General features: G+C 44.8%; 2 protein-coding genes across 2 annotated transcripts; one reads left to right on the top strand and one right to left on the bottom strand.

Moving 5' to 3' along the window:
* Window positions 1–4,834: 4,834 nt before the first annotated feature.
* LOC308357470 (C-C motif chemokine 3) lies at window positions 4,835–6,717 on the bottom strand. Its single transcript, XM_080827044.1, has 3 exons — window positions 6,569–6,717; window positions 5,732–5,846; window positions 4,835–5,344 (listed from the first exon to the last, which is right to left on the bottom strand). The coding sequence occupies exons 1-3, from the start codon at window positions 6,642–6,644 to the stop codon at window positions 5,254–5,256; spliced, it is 282 nt and encodes a 93-aa protein (XP_080683170.1). The 5' UTR covers window positions 6,645–6,717; the 3' UTR covers window positions 4,835–5,253.
* Window positions 6,718–15,624: 8,907 nt separating this feature from the next.
* LOC308357471 (C-C motif chemokine 4) lies at window positions 15,625–17,534 on the top strand. Its single transcript, XM_080827045.1, has 3 exons — window positions 15,625–15,943; window positions 16,455–16,569; window positions 17,148–17,534. Exons 1-3 carry the CDS (start codon window positions 15,868–15,870, stop codon window positions 17,233–17,235), a joined length of 279 nt encoding a protein of 92 aa, XP_080683171.1. The 5' UTR covers window positions 15,625–15,867; the 3' UTR covers window positions 17,236–17,534.
* The last annotated feature ends 496 nt before the right edge of the window (window positions 17,535–18,030 follow it).

Genomic DNA, 18,030 nt, shown 5'->3' on the forward strand with positions numbered 1-18,030 from the left:
AGAAACCACAAGACCAGCCAGAAATGGCCGTTGATTGCTCAACAACCAAGGCAAAGCCGGGGCTTCTAGCTCACGTGGACAGGAGTGGGCAGCCCCCAGAGAAGGGCTCCTCCCCCGTTCATATCTCAGAGGAGTCTGGGGAGGACATTCCCCAGGGAGGTCCGGCAGAGAGGCTGACCGAGGGTCTCAGCCACGTCTCGGACTCTGCAGTGCCCCACAAGCTGATTAGCAATGCTATTGCCATTCTCCCCTTTCCAGCATGGGCGTCCTGTTTACGCTGTTCACAGTGCTTGTGTTTAGGGAAGGCTGCACTTGGTTAAGCTTCTCCTTTGGCTCTGGGTCACTGGACCTTAAGAAATCATTCACTGTAAATAAGCAGATTTTCTTTTCTTTTTTTCTTTTTTCTTTTTTTTTTTGTCTCAAGAGGCTGGACACCAATAGAGAAGAAAGGTGACCGTTCCATTGCTTCTTTGGAAACAACGACTGTTGCTTCCATTCTCCTGGTGGTGCCTACACACTTATCATGGGCGTGGAGGGTAATGGTGTCAGGGGAATGGGGCTCCTCGTAGTGGAAGGGGATTGTAAAATGTTGCCTGAGAGGAGGTGAGTGTGTGTGTGTTTGTGTGTGTGTGAGAGAGGGAGATATGGAAACCTTCGGCAAATGACTTGTTTGTCACATTACCCTTTCTGTATGAAAGCCATGATGGCATCAAGACTGTTAGGACTGGCCATGGTGAGCTCTATCTTCTTTGTCAACTCAGGATCACCAGAGAGTTATTCCAATGGATGGAGGATCACATGAGAGAATGATGCATCCTTGTTAAAGACTAAATAAAAGAGAAGTGCAGAAAATAAAAAGGTGGAGTGTCCATTACTAAAAAATAAATAATAATATTCATTTCCTCTAAGAAACCACAGCTAGCTACTTGACATGTGTCTTTGCCAAATATTTGCCCTTGTGAATTTATATGTATATGTGGCTTTTAACAGTAAACCAAAAGGAACTTTATTCTATACATACATTCTTTTTTTTTTAAATTTATTTATTTGACAGACAGAGATCACAAGTAAGGAGAGAGGCAGGCAGAGAGAGAGGAAGGGAAGCAGGCTCCCTGCTGAGCAGAGAGCCCCATGTGGGGCTCGATCCCAGGACCCTGAGATCATGACCTGAGCCGAAGGCAGAGGCCCTAACTCACTGAGCCACCCAGGCGCCCCTATACATACATTCTATATCATGTGAGTAGAGTAGCAATGTCTATACTAGATGTAAGCACATGCAACCTTTGCACATAATATGATGCGTACTTTCCATAGATATGGGCATGTGTTTTTCTTTTTACTGATTGCAGAATTTTCCATGGACAGGCATCTCAGTCCTCTACTGACTTAGTCCTTTGCTGATGGTTGTTTCCATTAGCTTGCTGTTCACAAACTGTGCTGCAAAGAATATCCTTTTGCGTACATATTCCTATCCTTTAGTAGGGCTGCTGCAAGATACATTCCTAGACGTGGAGTCAGGGCACATGCTATCTAGGTCCAATACTATGGGCCTTTTTTTTTTTTTAATTAAATTTTTTATTTATTTTCAGCGTAACAGTATTCATTGTTTTTTCACCACACCCAGTGCTCCATGCAATCTGTGCCCTCCCTAATACCCACCACCTGGTTCCCCCACCCTCCCACCCCTGCCCCTTCAAAACCCTCAGGTTGTTTTTCAGAGTCCATAGTCTCTCATGGTTCACCTCCCCTTCCAATTTCCCTTAACTCCCTTCTCCTCTCCATCTACCCTTGTCCTCTATATTATTTGTTATGCTCCACCAATAAGTGAAACCATATGATACTTGACTTTCTCTGTTTGACTTCTTTCACTCAGCATAATCTCTTCCAGTCCTGTCCATGTTGCTACAAAAGTTGGGTATTCGTCCTTTCTGATGGAGGCATAATACTCCATAGTGTATATGGACCACATCTTCCTTATCCATTCATCCGTTGAAGGGCATCTTGGTTCTTTCCACAGTTTGGCGACCGTGGCCATTGCTGCTATAAACATTGGTGGGAATGCAAACTGGTGCAGCCACTTTGGAGAACAGTGTGGAGATTCCTCAGGAAATTAAAAATAGAGCTTCCCTATGACCCTGCAATTGCACTGCTGGGTATTTACCCCAAAGATAACAGATGTAGTGAAAAGAAGGGCCATCTGTACTATGGGCCTTTTAATGTTTTGCTTCATAGTAGCTTTTAATTGCACGCTAAGGAGTTTGAGCAATACAATTATGCACCAATTTTGGATAAAAAAATTAGATTATTCTAAGTTGAATGAAATAATCATGGCTCACAAAAATGAATACGTTCGGTTTTTCCATGAGTCTTTTGAACTTGTCTTCTACAGAAGGGACTCTGGCTCAGTGTACATTCTTTATCGTTAAAACTGTGACTGGCAACCCACCTATTAACTAGCTCAGTTTTCACAGTTAACCCAGAAACAGGCTTAGAGTATAAACCTACACGCCCCACATGTGGGCTGGTTGTCTTTTCCTCCTATAATATTAGACATTTACTTTGTGGAGCACGGATTTTTCAGAAATAAGGTACGATATCCCTGTTACTCTGTGCAGAAAAGCACTGAATTTGGAAAGGAGTGGGGAGTCATACTATTTCCATGGTTCTCAGCTGTCAATGTGCCTGGGGAACATATGATGAGGTCTGTAGAGCTATCAATTCCCAGGTCCACACCTAAAGATTCTGATATGAGTATCTTTTTTTTTTTTAAGATTTTATTTATTTGAGGGGCATCTGGGTGGCTCAGTGGGTTAAAGCCTCTGCCTTCAGCTCAGGTCATCATCCCAGGTTCCTGGGATCGAGCCCCACATCAGGCTCTCTGCTCCGCAGGGATCCTGCTTCCTCCTCTCTCTCTCTGTCTGCTTCTCTGCCTACCTGTGATCTCTGTCTGTCAAATAAATAAATAAAGTCTTTTTAAAAAATATTTTATTTATTTGAGAGAGAGTGAGCAAGAGAGAGCAGGGGCAGAGGAAGAAGAAGCAGACTCCCCACTGAGCAAAGACCTCCACATTCCCAGGACCCTGAGATCATGACCTGAGCCGAAGGGGGGTTAACCAACTGAGCCACCCAGACCCCTATGATATAAGTGTCTTAAAGAATCATTGCTTACGATTTGAGAACAGCTGGATGGTGTTTGGGGATATAACTTTGCTAGTTTGAGAGTGAGTGTGTAGTTATATCAAAGTCTAGTTTTGGAACACAGTTGTACCATTTACTTGGTGTGTACTCTTGGCCAAGTTGCTTAACCTCTCTGAGCCCAGCTAGAGTTTACACTTGTATCACATGAGGATATTAGTGGTATTTAAACTGTACTGTTTCATTGTGAAGATCAAATGAACCCTGCTTAAAAAGCACTCAGCCTGGAGTAGGTCTCAAATATGTTAGCAATTGTTATTAAGAATGCTTCATTTATGACAAATATTCACTATGAATACTCTTCTCTTTTTTAATTTTTTCATTTTTTAAGATTTTATTTATTTATTTGACAGAGAGAGAGAGAGAGATCTCAAGTAGGCAGAGAGACAGGTAGAGAGAGGAGGAAGCAGGCTCCCTGCTGAGCAGAGAGCCCGATGTGGGGCTCCATCCCGGGACCCTGGGATCATGACCTGAGCCGAAGGCAGAAGCCTAACCCACTGAGCCACCCAGGTACCCTAATACTCTTCTTAATAATATCCATCATCATAGTGAGTTTTCCCAAGTACGTACGTTATGATTTCATTTATGAAGTATTCATAATGTCGGTGATCCAGAAATCCCAATTTCCCTCCCTTTCACATCTGCCTGTTTTTTGCCTATTGTTCCTTTTTTTTTAATTAAATTTTTTATTTATTTTCAGCGTAACAGTATTCATTGTTTTTTCACCACACCCAGTGCTCCATGCAATCTGTGCCCTCCCTAATACCCACCACCTGGTTCCCCCACCCTCCCACCCCTGCCCCTTCAAAACCCTCAGGTTGTTTTTCAGAGTCCATAGTCTCTCATGGTTCACCTCCCCTTCCAATTTCCCTCAACTCCCTTCTCCTCTCCATCTACCCTTGTCCTCTATATTATTTGTTATGCTCCACCAATAAGTGAAACCATATGATACTTGACTTTCTCTGTTTGACTTCTTTCACTCAGCATAATCTCTTCCAGTCCTGTCCATGTTGCTACAAAAGTTGGGTATTCGTCCTTTCTGATGGAGGCATAATACTCCATAGTGTATATGGACCACATCTTCCTTATCCATTCATCCGTTGAAGGGCATCTTGGTTCTTTCCACAGTTTGGCGACCGTGGCCATTGCTGCTATAAACATTGGGGTACAGATGGCCCTTCTTTTCACTACATCTGTATCTTTGGGGTAAATACCCAGCAGTGCAATTGCAGGGTCATAGGGAAGATCTATTTTTAATTTCCTGAGGAATCTCCACACTGTTCTCCAAAGTGGCTGCACCAGTTTGCATTCCCACCAACAGTGTAAGAGGGTTCCCCTTTCTCCACATCCTCTCCAACACACGTTGTTTCCTGTCTTGCTAATTTTGGCCATTCTAACTGGTGTAAGGTGGTATCTCAATGTGGTTTTGATTTGAATCTCCCTGATGGCTAGTGATGATGAACATTTTTTCATGTGTCTGGTAGCCATTTGTATGTCTTCATTGGAGAAGTGTCTGTTCATATCTTCTGCCCATTTTTTAATATGATTATCTGTTTTGTGTGTGTTGAGTTTGTTCCTTTTGACCAGCGGTTCTGTCTTTCCGGACAAACGAAACCAAACTCAATGCCAGTTTCCTTTTCAAAAGACCATCTTTATTATTTCTCAGGGCTGAACACAGCACTGAACAGAAACATCCCATACACGTACACCAGTCCGGTGGCTTGGGTTCCACTTCTGTCTAGAATAAACGACGACAGTCACGCAGTCGTCACCAATCACAGTGCAAGTGAGGGGAGCAGGGGAGGGCGGCGAGGAAGGTATCTTGGGGTCTCTCGGAGCACACGGTCCCAGAGAATGACATTGAACATAAATAACAAAAATTAAATAGTATAAATAAATTGGAATTTAAGTTAGAAAGAGTCCCAGAGTGTGGCTGTTTGGCAACAACCAGCCCTCAGGAGAGGTAGCTGTGGAGGTTGTAGGGATGTTTCAAGGCTCGGACCTCTGCTCCCCAGGCAGCCCACTGAGGTCACTGGGTTCTCAAAGCTTCCGGGTCACTCAGGCATTCAGCTCCAGGTCGGTCACATACTCCTGGACCCAGGCCTCAGTGGGGTCGGCACAGACCTGGCGGCCTTTTCTGGTCTGGAAACTGCGGAGAGGGGTGGAAGGATTATTTACTGAGGAATCCAGCAACGGAACTCTGGGCCCGCTGTGGCCCCTCACCCCACCCCACTCACCCCCCTCACCCCTGGACCCTCTGCCCATCTCGGTCTAGAGACCTCCTCTCACCGTCTCACCACCACCACCTCCTCCCAAGGGATCCTGTTGCCACCTCCTTTCTCCCTCCCTTCCCTCTGGGCTGGGCCAACCCTCCCTGACAGGCAAGCCCCTGGCCAGGTCAGGTCACACCTCAGACACCTGGGTCCTACATGCCATTCCAGGATGGCGCCCCTGGCCAGTCTATGCCCTTGGCTGCTGCCCCCACTCCAGACCCTCCCCATCTCCCCCAGAGGTGGGCAGGAAGACTGGCACTTACATGACACCAGGCTTGGAGCATTGGCTGCTGGTCTCAAAATAGTCGACTACGAACTTGCGTGTAATCTGCTTGGAGGTGTAGGAGAAGCAGCAGGCGGTTGGGGTGTCCGCACCAACTGGAGGAGGAGAGAGAATGAGCCTGAGTCACAGTTCAGAGGGAAAAGTCAGATCTGAGATTGGATCTCCGAGAGGATGAGGAAGACTCGGAGGAAGCCAGCGTTGCCCTGGGTACGGGCCGGCAGACAGGGTCACTGGAAAGTGCTGGGTGTCTTTGCCTAGAAGTGTGCCTGTCTCTGTTCTGGCTTCTGCCTGGGTCCTTCTTTGTCCTTGACTCTTTGTCGTGGGCAGACTTTCTTGATGTGATCAAACATCCAAGCAGACTCCTCTTTTTTCCTCTCTCTCTGGAAGTTTTATCTGGCTCAAGGAGTCATGCCCCAGCAAAAGAGAAATCTTGGACATCTTTCTTATGACATCCAAGGGACAGAGCCCTGGGGAGACCTCCGGGGAGTGAGGGGAAGGATGACCCCAGTGAGAGGTCACCAGGCTTGGATCTTGCCTCTTACAAACTCATTTGCTTAGGGTCCCTGTTTTGCCACCTATAAAATGGAACTCCAACTCCCCTACCTCCCCCTAGCTCTCAGATCTGGGGACTGGGACAGCTAAGACTGCTTTATAAAGACGAAAGTAAAAGTCTTGAAGAGAAATGCCACAGTTTTCAAGCCCTTTGAGAAGCTCCCTTTTTTCTCTTGGGGGCTCCCAAGGCCGGGAGACAGAAATAGGAGTGGTCCGACTATGGGGACAGGGAGTGGGGACAGTTGTGACAACAACAGAGACTCACATGGTGCAGAGAAGACCTGGCTGCAGAGGGCCATGGTGCAGAGGAGGACGGCGAGGGCAGCCCCGGGAACCTTCATGTTGCTCAGCAGGGTACGGCGTGTGGGCTCGTTTGTCCGCGGGGTGGGCCTGGGCACTGGCTGCTGCCTCCGTCCTTCTGAAGTGTGAGCAGATCTCCCTTGCTCTTTATAGCAGCCCTGGTGAAAGGGGAAATGGAATCCGGGGGTGTGGAGGGAAATTTTTAAGCACAGTGGTGTCACGCTGAGTATTGCACAACTCAGGGTCCTAGGGGACCACAGGGGTTCAGGATATCCAAGAATAGCTTCTCTGAGCTCTAAGTTTCAGCCCCAAACTCATGACTTGTTCTGGTTTCTTATGAGGAAATGGTTTCCCCCGTGAGCAGGAGGAGAGGGCTATGTGTTGACTCGAGGCTATTCTTAGGCAGGCTCTTCCCATAAGAACTGATCTATACGTGAGCTCGCCAGCCCTGTCCTTCCCACAGAGCTGAGACTAATGTGCTTCCTCCGCTGTTCTAACCGCACGGGGCGGGGAGGGGGGTGATGCAGAGGGTGCCATGCACCTGCCTCGGATGCAAGGCACTGACCTGGGGAATTCTTGCCAGGGGACCTGGAAGCCTGAGATCACATCTCCATTTCTCATCCTGTCGTCAGACAGTCACTGGGTGACTAGAGGCTCTGGGTTAACATTGGATGAGGATCAGAAAGCACAGGAGATGTGGGTGTTAAGATGTCAGGAGCCTAAAAATATTTATACCCTGTAACCTAGAAAAGGCATTTTTAGGAACGAGTTCTAAAGAAACAAACCCAAACACGGAGGCATCTTTAAACATAAAGGCATCTGACGCAGCATCACTTATGATTCTAAAACAAGAAAACCTAAATTCTCCTCTATTAGGGGAGGATAAAGTAAACGCTGGATTGTTCGCTTCATTCATTAAACTGAATGAAGTGAAATGGCATAATTATATCATAACATCAGTTATAAAAAGGTAAGATGAAAAATTGTGCAAGATGAAGAATTATACAAATATGTGTATGTATGTGTAGCCACACATGTATGACAAATACTATAACCATGTATATATTTGGGATATAGATGTAAACACTAGGAATGGGAAAAATAAAAAGCATTGGGAATAAATGTCCCAAAGCACCAACAACTGCTATATTTGTGTCTGTGGTCTATGGATAATTAATTTTTTTGTTTTCCCCTTTTTCTAGATTTTTTTTCTAAAGTGAGAATGTATTACTTTCCTGGTCAGTCTACCAATTTATGAACCCATTTTGTTCTAAAACATTTACAGTATCACCATTTGGAAAGTTGTTAGTTTGAAAGAAATTTTTGATATACTGAAATTTCTGTCCAATGGTCTTTGTTAACATGAAGTTTTGATTTCCATTTCTCTGAACTCTTTTAAGAACCTGTGTGATATTTACATAAATAATGACAAATTCAAAGCAGTTTTCGTATTCTTTTCCAGACATAATTTCAGTGGTGTGAAAAGGTCTCCTTTTCGGGCAGATCGACATGTTTTTTTCTTTTCTATCTTTTATTATTCTATTATTACATAATTAATAAACTTAATGTACAGTTGGCCTTTGTCCTCTAGATGCTCTCAGTCTGATAGGAGCAGGTAGAGTATATAAACAGGCAACTATAGGATTTAGCAGAAAGTGCCAAGATTCTTAGGAGAAAAATTAATGGAGGTTCACAGCACCAGGAGGAGGGAGAAATGACCTCCCTCATGACATTTTGGGGAAGACATCACAGAAAGGAAGGAACTTTGCTTGGGTCTTGGAAGGTACACAGGATTTGAACACATACAAATGGGAGGGGGGTAGCAGTAAGAGGTCCAGCTGGTACAGTCACAGGTGTGGACTTGCCAGTTCAGAGGGAGGAGCAAGAAGTTGAGTGTAGCTGTATCGTGGCGGAGCGAACAGGGACAAAGAGACTAGATTGGGGTCAAATCAGGAGAGTTTTGAAGTCCCCCAGAAGGAGCTAGAACAATGGTGAGAGTAAGACATAAGCAAAGTGAGGTCACACCTTAGGAATTCTCTCCTTCCTGTGTGCCTAGGGGTCCTGCTCTTAAAACACATGGGCTCGGGATGCCTGGGTGTCTCAGTTGGTTAAGCGTCTGCCTTGGGCTCAGGTTGTGATCACAGGGTCCTGGGATCGAGCCCCACATTGGGCTCCCTGCTCAGTGGGGAACCTGCTTCTCCCTCTGCCTGCTGCTCCCCCTGCCTGTTCTCTCTCTCTCCCTCTCTCTGACAAACAAATAAATAATGTCTCTGATAATGTACAAACAAAATACATGTGCCCTCTTTCATCCCCTCTCTAGGATTGCTAATGCTGGTCTTGAGAGAGGCTAAGGCAAGATCAAGAACAATGGCAGGTTACCCTGGGCTTCGCATCTAAGTGTCTTCCCTCGTTACTATTAATTCCAAAAAAGGAGTCTATCGCTTGTTTCAGTGGAAACTCTAAATCATATTCAGTGCCTTCTCCTCTGCCCGCCCCCTCTTCCCCAGCCCTCAGCTGATACCCTGAACTGGACACTCTCATTCACTTCTTGGGGAACCCCCTTCAAACTTGTGATTCAGTTTCTGAGAGTTGAATGCTATCAGTTGGGAGGGCCAGAAGAAGGAACTGGAAACTGCTGAATCAACCTCTTTCCTGATAGTGGACCTGTAGTTACCGCACCAGCCACATTGCATTGTAGTTAGTTATTTATGCAATTTTCTCCCCAACAATTGAAACCATGTCCTGTTAATTTTAAACCAAATTCAAATCGTGTCTTATTGGTTAATTTAAACCAAAGGCTAGCACACAATTATTATAACATGATGAGTTGTCTGAGATCATCTCTCTTATATTTTTGTTCTTCTAATAAAGGTGCTTTACTGAATATTCAATTTTATCTTAGTGTTTATATATTTGTATATATTATATATATTTATATATTTGTAAGATCTTTCCATATTAATCCTCAAGTCAGAAAATAGCCCTTTGTCCTATGTGCTTTTCCTGGATCAGAAAATAACATACTTGTATACAGAGTATGTGCTTGATGTGCATATGTTGAATGAAAACTATAAGGGGGCTTTCGGATGGTTGAGTTGGTTGAGTGGGTCTTAGAAATTTCCTTCCCATTTCTGGCTCTGTGGCCCCACTGTTTTGGGCATCGGTCCCAACTCTCTCCCTTCAGCAGCAGGAGCTGCATGGACAGGCTTGCTGATAATGACAATCTGTTTGACCTAGCCTTGGCTCCCATTTTTAAGGTGTGGCCCCACTTTCAGGTAGGCAGGAACTATATCCCAGAGACCTCTTTTTAGCATCTTAGAGAGATGGTGTCTCATTAATGGGGCCCCTTCTTTCTACAGCAAGGCCCTTTGTGATCTTGGATTCTTCTTGTCATTCTCCTCTGGCCATATTGCTTATGTAATAGAGCAAGGAATCCCTTTGGTATTGGATTAGATCCATTCCTGCTCCCCCTTCTCTGTTCTCCACTCAGTAAAAGGCATCTCTACCTACAAAGCTTCCAAGCCAGAAATCTGGGACTCACCTTTGACACCTCCCTCCCTCTCATTTGCATCTATTCTGTATTTGAAATGAAGTATACCTACTTCTCACTGTTCCCACTACCACTGTCTTAGGTCAGGCCTTCATCATTTCTTGCCATGATTTCTTGCCTCATCATTTCTTAGTGCTGCAAGAGTGTCCTGTTAACTGTTTTTCCTTCCAGTTTTGCCTCTCTTCAGTCTGTCCCATCACACACCATCCAAAGTGATTTTGCTAAAACTCAGATCAGTCTCTATCTCTCTCTGTTGAAAATATTTCAAATACCCTGCATGGTTTCCAACATGAAATGGAAGCTTCCCCTCTGTGACCTGACCCCCACCTCCCTCCTTGGTCTGTTTCTTGCCACTTTCAGACTTCCTGGAAACTTAGACTCAGCCCTGCGAACCACATGTCATTCCTTAAAAGTGCAGGCCTCTCCTTTGCTTTCTATGAATGAGGTGTTGGCTCCTCCTTCTGGGAGATCACAGGGCAGAGTGAATTCCTATAAGCACGGGTACATCCCATGATAGCTGCAGAGATGAGCATTTACAACAAATAAGGAAAGCCATGGTATAATGAATTCCCTTAATTTTCTAAGGACAAGGGAAACCCATGGATTCTACTGTTCAAAGACATGCAGAATGCAAAACTGTAAGACATTTTACATCACAATAACAGAACTTTGGTTTTTAAGCTTTTAACATAAATTTATAGTAAGCACATTTCCCTTTTCTGATTTACTTGCGCTCTGGAGACAGACCTCCTTGATGTCATTTCCAAATCTAACATGTAATAGCTCTGTGTTCTTCTGTAAATTAATTACCTCTCTGTGCTTCAGTTTCCTCATGTGTGAAGGGGGATAATGGTACCTGCCTCAGAGGACCCCCAGGAGGATAAAATACATTAGCACCTATGAATGTTATGTATAACGTAACATATATGTATAACATATAACATAACATATGAATAACAGGCTTTGAATATTACTGGCTCTTGTAAGCGCTGTGTTAGTGTTAGTTACTACCGTTATGTTAGGGTTATCTAACTATCATTTGATATTACTGAACTATTCCAGTTAATCTGTTTCGTGTATTAAAAAAGGCGCAGGTCTCTTGTTCTTTGCCTCACTAACCCCAGCCCTATACTTTTTGCCTGGTTAATCATTCTTCAGATCTCAGCTAAATTTATAATAGAGAAAAGTTAGCACAACCTGCCTGGCCTGACCTAAGTAACAGAATGGTTAATTATAAAATTTTTAATAAAATTTTGGTATATCCATGCAATGAAATATCATGCATGCCAATTTGGAGTAACTTTTGTGTTTTTTAATGACATGGAAGAATATAAAGTAACAAAAATAAGATATACTAGTTCAAGAAAGAATAGTAATGGACAATATAAAAATACAAAATCATGTACAGACTGCTGGCTCATTTTTATTTTCTTATTATGCTTTCCTATGTTTTCTAATTTCTGTAGAGTGATGATGTATATTTTCTATGAAAACAAACAAGCAAACAAAACTCAGGCGTTCCCTTTCTTGACATTTCACCACCACCTTCCAAAGCATGTATCTCCAATGCCTGAAACAGTGCCCAGAATACAGTAGACACTCAGTAAGGTTTTATTGAATTAGATTTCTTCTCTTGTTGGATATTCTTTGTGACCAAACTGGAAAGAGCTTGAAACAGGTATAAAAGCACTGTTGGAAGGAAGAAAGATGCTTTCTAAAGAATACTGAAAGTCTTCCAAATCCTGGTGAGGCTTTAAACTTCTCTCAGGAAATGAACATCCCTAAAGTCACTGACCTCCACCCTTGACTGCAAAGAGCAGGCTGTGGTGGGTGAAGAAGACCCATTTCCTCTTTAAGAAGAGTGAGGCTGCTGGCTTGAGGGGTGGAGTGATTGTCTCTGATGAACTGTTTCGATCACCTTCCTGTCTTACAGATTCCATCCTGAGCCCCCACACTTTGGATAATGTACTTGTTTCTTCCTTCTACAATCCAGTTTCTGCTCCCATTTCCCTGAGCGACTTGGCTACCACATTGGTAAGACCAAAGGATTTACCTGTATTGGTTTATTGTCTTGGCAAAGTGACCACACATTTAGCTCACGTCGGCGGTCCAGTATCAACATTTTCTCACAAGGACTTCTTTGGGCATTCCACATCCTAGAGGCTAGTGCTCTTGGTCCTGACACCCAATGGTCTCCCCAATCCTCATGCATCTCAGTACTTTCCTTCTAGGCGGGCACAGAATGTCAGGATTGATTGCTTCTGTTTCCTGCTCCTCAATAACTTTGTAATGTCTACAGAGGGTCTGGTAACTTCTGGGACTTCCTATGTGTACAGTCTCAGAGAGTCATACCTGTAAAGGAAGTTCCAACCCAGGAGTTGGAAGACTTTGGTTATTGACACACATCCTGTGTACCTTGATTAAGTCTTTGAACTTCTCTGAGTTTGTATTCCTAATCTGCATAATGGCAAAACAGATCGGGATCAAATAAAACCATGGATGAGGATCTGCTGGGGGAAATCAAAAGTACCGGGACCTTTGCAAGGTCCTGTTACTGCTGTGGCTAGTGGTCCCGTGTGTAGCCCTGGGAAGCTGGGAGGACAAGAAGAGAAGACAGATGTGAAAGTGCCCAAAATGGAATTATGAGCACAGTGCTAGCAAGAGCATAAAAGGCGAAACCTCTATGTTACCACGAGTGAGGGGAAGTGAAGGGTTTCCCTGCTCAGGAGTGAGGAGGTGGACACAGGGACCCATGGGACCAGTTAACTCTTGCTGCCACTCCTACAACCCTAAGCTGGAAAGAGCTGAGTCTAGAAAAGTTTCCTTGATGATAAAACACTGGGTATGTGGGTGGAAGGCAGAAGAAAGAAGAGAATTACCCCATCGAGGTTGGGGAACCACATTTTGGATAGAGTTTTTCAAAATGATCGGTTTATTTGTACTTCATTTAGCTAAATGGAGTTCACATCCTGAGTCCATGTTACCTGTCACGTCCCCTCCCATTAAAACTGGTAGTTTGGCTGCCTCTGGACACCTGTTAAGCAAATGTTTATTGAATACCTACTGTGTACACAGAGATAAGCATAACATGGTTTCTGCATCAAAGAACTCCCTTTGATGCAGAGAGGGAGACAACCAAATACATTCTAGTTGATATGAAGTAGGGAGCCCTGGGAGAGCTGTAGGATCATAGAGGAAGATACAGAATTTAGTTGGAAGAGAGGTGGGGGAAGTTCTCTAAAGAAGATGAGCCCTTTTTTTGTTATGTATTTGAGAAGGATTTTTTCTCATTCTCTATTGACTATTACTTAGAAATAACCTCCATGCATAAATCTCAGAAGCCACTGATTCAGCTTAACATATTGATACAAGCCTTTGTACTTTTGGTGTGGAATTTCACTGGTGTGAACACAGCATTATTGTTGGGACCTTCACAAACAAAAGATTTTATCTCCATGAGCCAAAGGTCAAAGCAAGGCTAGGAAGTCAACATTCAAACTCATTGTATGATTCAGTGCAGACTAATTACCCATTCTTACCTGTCATCATTGTCCTGTTGTTCCACAGCAGACACCTTCTTAATCCCTCCACAGGTTGAAGATCAGCATACCTCACTCATTTAGACAGAGGACTCTATGTCAAGTGCTCCTTCTTAGTGCACAGTGGGGTTTAGACTTGACTGGGGACCGTTCATTGACAACCAAGAGATGGCCTTCTTCACCCTTTGGGCTCCCTGACATTTTGTTTCTACCTCCGATATGACACTGACCTTATTCCATCTCATGGCATCGTTATTTCTGTCACTGTCTACGCCGTCACTAGACTAAGACCTCTGAGGGCAGATTTGGGGCTTCCTTCAGCAGATGACTACTCAACTGAGTTGAATGGAAATGCCATGAATAACAAAGTCTGTAGATTTGGGGGAACATTAAGACATGTCCTCCTTCCCTTAAGGCAAGGTGCTTGATGCATGAACATGAAATTCCATCAACCAGGAGAGACAAAGTATCGCAGAAACTTAGAGCTGGAGATGGAGGACTTGGTAAAGATTGGAACGTTGGAAGCAAGACTTGCGCAAAGGAAAGGGTAAGGACAGGATGGAGGAGAGAAGTGGAGTTTGTGAGTGTATAGGTGGTGGTGGTTGGGGAGTGATGAAGTTAGATGACACTGAACTTTATTTAGTAGCTCTGAAGTACTCCAAAATGCTACCCTGATCCTTCCTAGCCCACATTTGTACAGCACCCAGGAGGCCTGGCTCTCATCTTTCCTCTTTATTCTTCCTTTTCAGGGCAGAGGCAGGTAGCCATGTGAGGCGGGGGTGAGCAAATGGGTCAGCGTGGGTGAGACAACGGTGGACAGAGATCTTGATCCAACCACTGTAATTGCCCCCACATGTCCCACACCATGAACTACTGTGTTCTTGGTCTTTGTAAACTTCAGGTGGTCAGCATCAGCTGCCCAAACAGGGAGGGGTTTCCATCAATGCAAGGAATTCCCAATGGATGGCTGGGGAACACCCACATGCTTGGATTACACATTTTATCGGTAACACGGATAAGCTCATTGCTAGGTGTTTCTGATCCCATTTTTACCCTACAGAAGCAGTCTTTATTTGGGTCTTCCAAACTTTATTCTTCCTGACCTTTTTCCCTTTTCTATTATCAGTCAACTAAACATACTGAAATCATTCTTTTTTTTCTGTTCCCCTCTTGTTCTGGGACAGACCGATCCAAACTCCTTTTTGATTTCAGCCCTAATAAGACATGTCTTTGTGTGTGGTATTGGCCCTAGTGGTCAACATTTTCTCTCTTTGTGGTCACTTTCTGTATTTGTACTGGAAGCAATGGGGTGGAAAGAAAACAGATTTTAGAATCAGATGAATCTCAGTTCAAATCTCCACAGTGCCACTTAACAGTTGTGTGGTCTGGAGACAGTGAATCTTGCTGTGTGATCCTCCTTGCCCTAGGGGAATAATCACAGTCCTGCTCAGGGGTATGGTGGGGTTAGATGTCATGTGTACATGGTAGCTTGCCCAGTGCCTGGCCCATCATAAATCTCTAAGTAGAAGTTGTAAATGTGTCTGAGCTGCCCTGCTTGGTCCTTCTGCACAGTCAATGCTGGACTCTCTCTTTGTGCCCAAGGAAAATACAGGGTACAAAGGTCACTCAGCTCAACAGAAGGAGTCCCAGGAATGGGACATGGAGCCCTGGCCACCCCTTCCTTCTTGAGGCCAGGCTTGCAGCAGCCCTGGAAAAACTGACGTGAAGCCTCCAGTTTCTGGAGGTGCCAACCCCCAGGAGCAGCATGGTTCTCATTTGCAAGCCTCTCCGGCAGGTGTGAATCTTTCATCCTGCCTCTTGAGTTTGCAATTCTCTCCACAGCCTTGATGACTGCCTTTGGTGTACCACTTCCCTCTACGGCGCAGCCCATTTCTTCTCCACTACCCCACCTCGTAGTGATGACATCGCCCTGGGGAAGAGAAGCTGTGAAGGGCTGCTCACTGTCAGCTAGCTTCAGTTTCCGTATTGGCACCATGACATCATCTCTACCCTGGAAATTCCATTTGCCCTTCTGTGCCTCCAGCTCTGTCCAAGGCCTCAGAGTTCCTATAAAGAGGGGTTCCCAGATCAGTTTCAGCACAGAACACAGTCGGGTTCTGAAGCTTCTGGACTCTAGATTCTCAGCTCCAGGAAAACCTCTCCTCTCTCAAGACCATGAAGCTCTGCATGACCGTCTTTTCTCTCCTTGTGCTCGTGGCTGCCTTCTCCACCCCGGCTCTCTCAGCACCAAGTAGGTCCACTCTTCCAGCCACTAACTTCTAAAGTCATGGTGGAGGCAGTGCTGACTTTTCTAGCTGGGGCTGATCTAACAGTGGCATCTAGGGATTGGACAAAAGGGAGACGGGAGGATTTCCAAGTAGCCTGCTGTTAAATGTAGAATCTGGTAGACATTAAGTAATAGTCAAGTTCCTGTTTTCTTAAGAAATAGCAACAAGTAGACTCATTTAAGCAAGTTCCTGTTTCTTTCTGTGCCTTGGTCTCCCCATCTGTAAAATGGAGGGAGGTAGACACATGCCCTGAGACTCAGTCCAGCTCCGCTCTTCTAGAATTCTTTCATGCCTTTCTCTTATGATCTTCTATTCAGAATAATACTCCTACTTAGGGTGAGTGAGATTGGATACAAGGGACCATATTTTGGGATCTGGTCATCCTACAGAGATGGCCACTGAATATCTATGATTAGAAGCCAGAATTAACAGGTCTTCATAGAGCTTCTGTCTCACCCCTGCGTTTCTTTTCAGTGGGCTCAGACCCTCCCACCGCCTGCTGCTTCTCTTACACCCTGCGGAAGCTCCCTCGCAACTTTGTGGCCGATTACTTCGAGACCAGCAGCCTCTGCTCCCAGCCAGCCGTGGTGTGAGTATCAAGCCCAGGGTTGGTCTACGAGGCAAGGGTGAGGATAGGATGAGAAAAGGGGACCATTTGGGGGAATGTGGAATCAAGCAGTAAGGAGGCAGGTCTCAGGGCTGAAGCCCTCCCAGAAGTCAGAGGGGATCAAGTCATGAAGTCACCTGTTGAGTTTGGAGAGGGCTGGGTCGGAGCCAAGGGAGAAGAAAGAGGTTTCTGGGGGAGGAATTTAGCCAGAAGCCAGGAAACCAGGGAAAGTAAAAAAGATGATAGGAGATGTGGGCTGATTTCTTAAACCATGCTTAGAAAAACACACAGAAAAGTCATTGCTGGGGGCAAGAGAGAATGAGTGGGATGATGTATCCTTACGGATTGCAAAACTCGTTTGTTCCTAATCTGGGCAACCCAGGAGGTGGAACTAAATCTAGAATAGAAGTTAAAAGGAGCCGGGTTCTAGCACCACCCCAGGAAGTGTTTCCCCATCGTTAGAGCTGTCCAACATGAACTCTAGTCAAGCAGAGGAAGATACATCCCTACCATAGGCAAGGATCCATGGGATTCTAATCCGTCCATTCCTTGTCCCACAGATTCCAAACCAAAAGGGGCAGACAAGTGTGTGCTAACCCCAGCGAGGCCTGGGTCCAGGAATACATGGACGATCTGGAACTGAACTGAGCTGCTCCGGGTCTGGGTGCAGGAGGTCTCCAGGGAAGGTCACCTGAGCCCGACTCTTCTCACGAGACGCACCTTCTCCACACTCGTGACTTTTCTCAATAGCCCATTCCTTCTCTTAATTTAATCTTATTATGTGCTGTGTTTTTGTATTTGAAGTTATTTCTACTATTTGTTTTACCAAAGGACACTTTATCCCCCATGGGGATGGCCTACTATCACTGTTTCTCTGCTATTGTAGATATGTGGATAATGTAACTGATTCCATGTGTTTTCAAAATAAAACTTCTTAAAAATTATAGACAATTTCTTTGCATTTTAATTTGATTGGGGGTGAAGGGCATTGCCTTGCATTATGACTGCGACCAACTACCGTTTCCAAACACAATAAAAATGAGCAATTACTGAGTGCTTACTATGGGCTAACAGGTCTGAAGACATGACCTCACTTAACACTTTCAATGGGATTTTAACACCCTTGTAATGTAGGGACTGGTTATCTCCAGTTTCACAGATGAGGAAACAGAGGCACAGAGGTGACGTGACTTGCTTAGGCTTGTAGGTCTGCTGGAGAGCATCATGAAAGGATGATCCAGAAGGAGAGCTGTGATGCTAAGGTTTACAGGTGAGCATTCTGCAGGGACGTTGTAAATAGCAGCAGCACAATGTAGAGGGAGGAAGAAGTAGTTCGGAGTCAGAAAAATGGGTCTGCCTAACTTATTATCCACATACCGTGAGGAAAGTCATCTTGCCTTCCTGGACCTCAATTTTCACACCTGGAAAGTGGGAGCCTCGAAG

This window comes from Martes martes (genome assembly GCF_963455335.1).
Source record: "Martes martes genome assembly, chromosome: 16".
NCBI lineage: Eukaryota > Metazoa > Chordata > Mammalia > Carnivora > Mustelidae > Martes > Martes martes.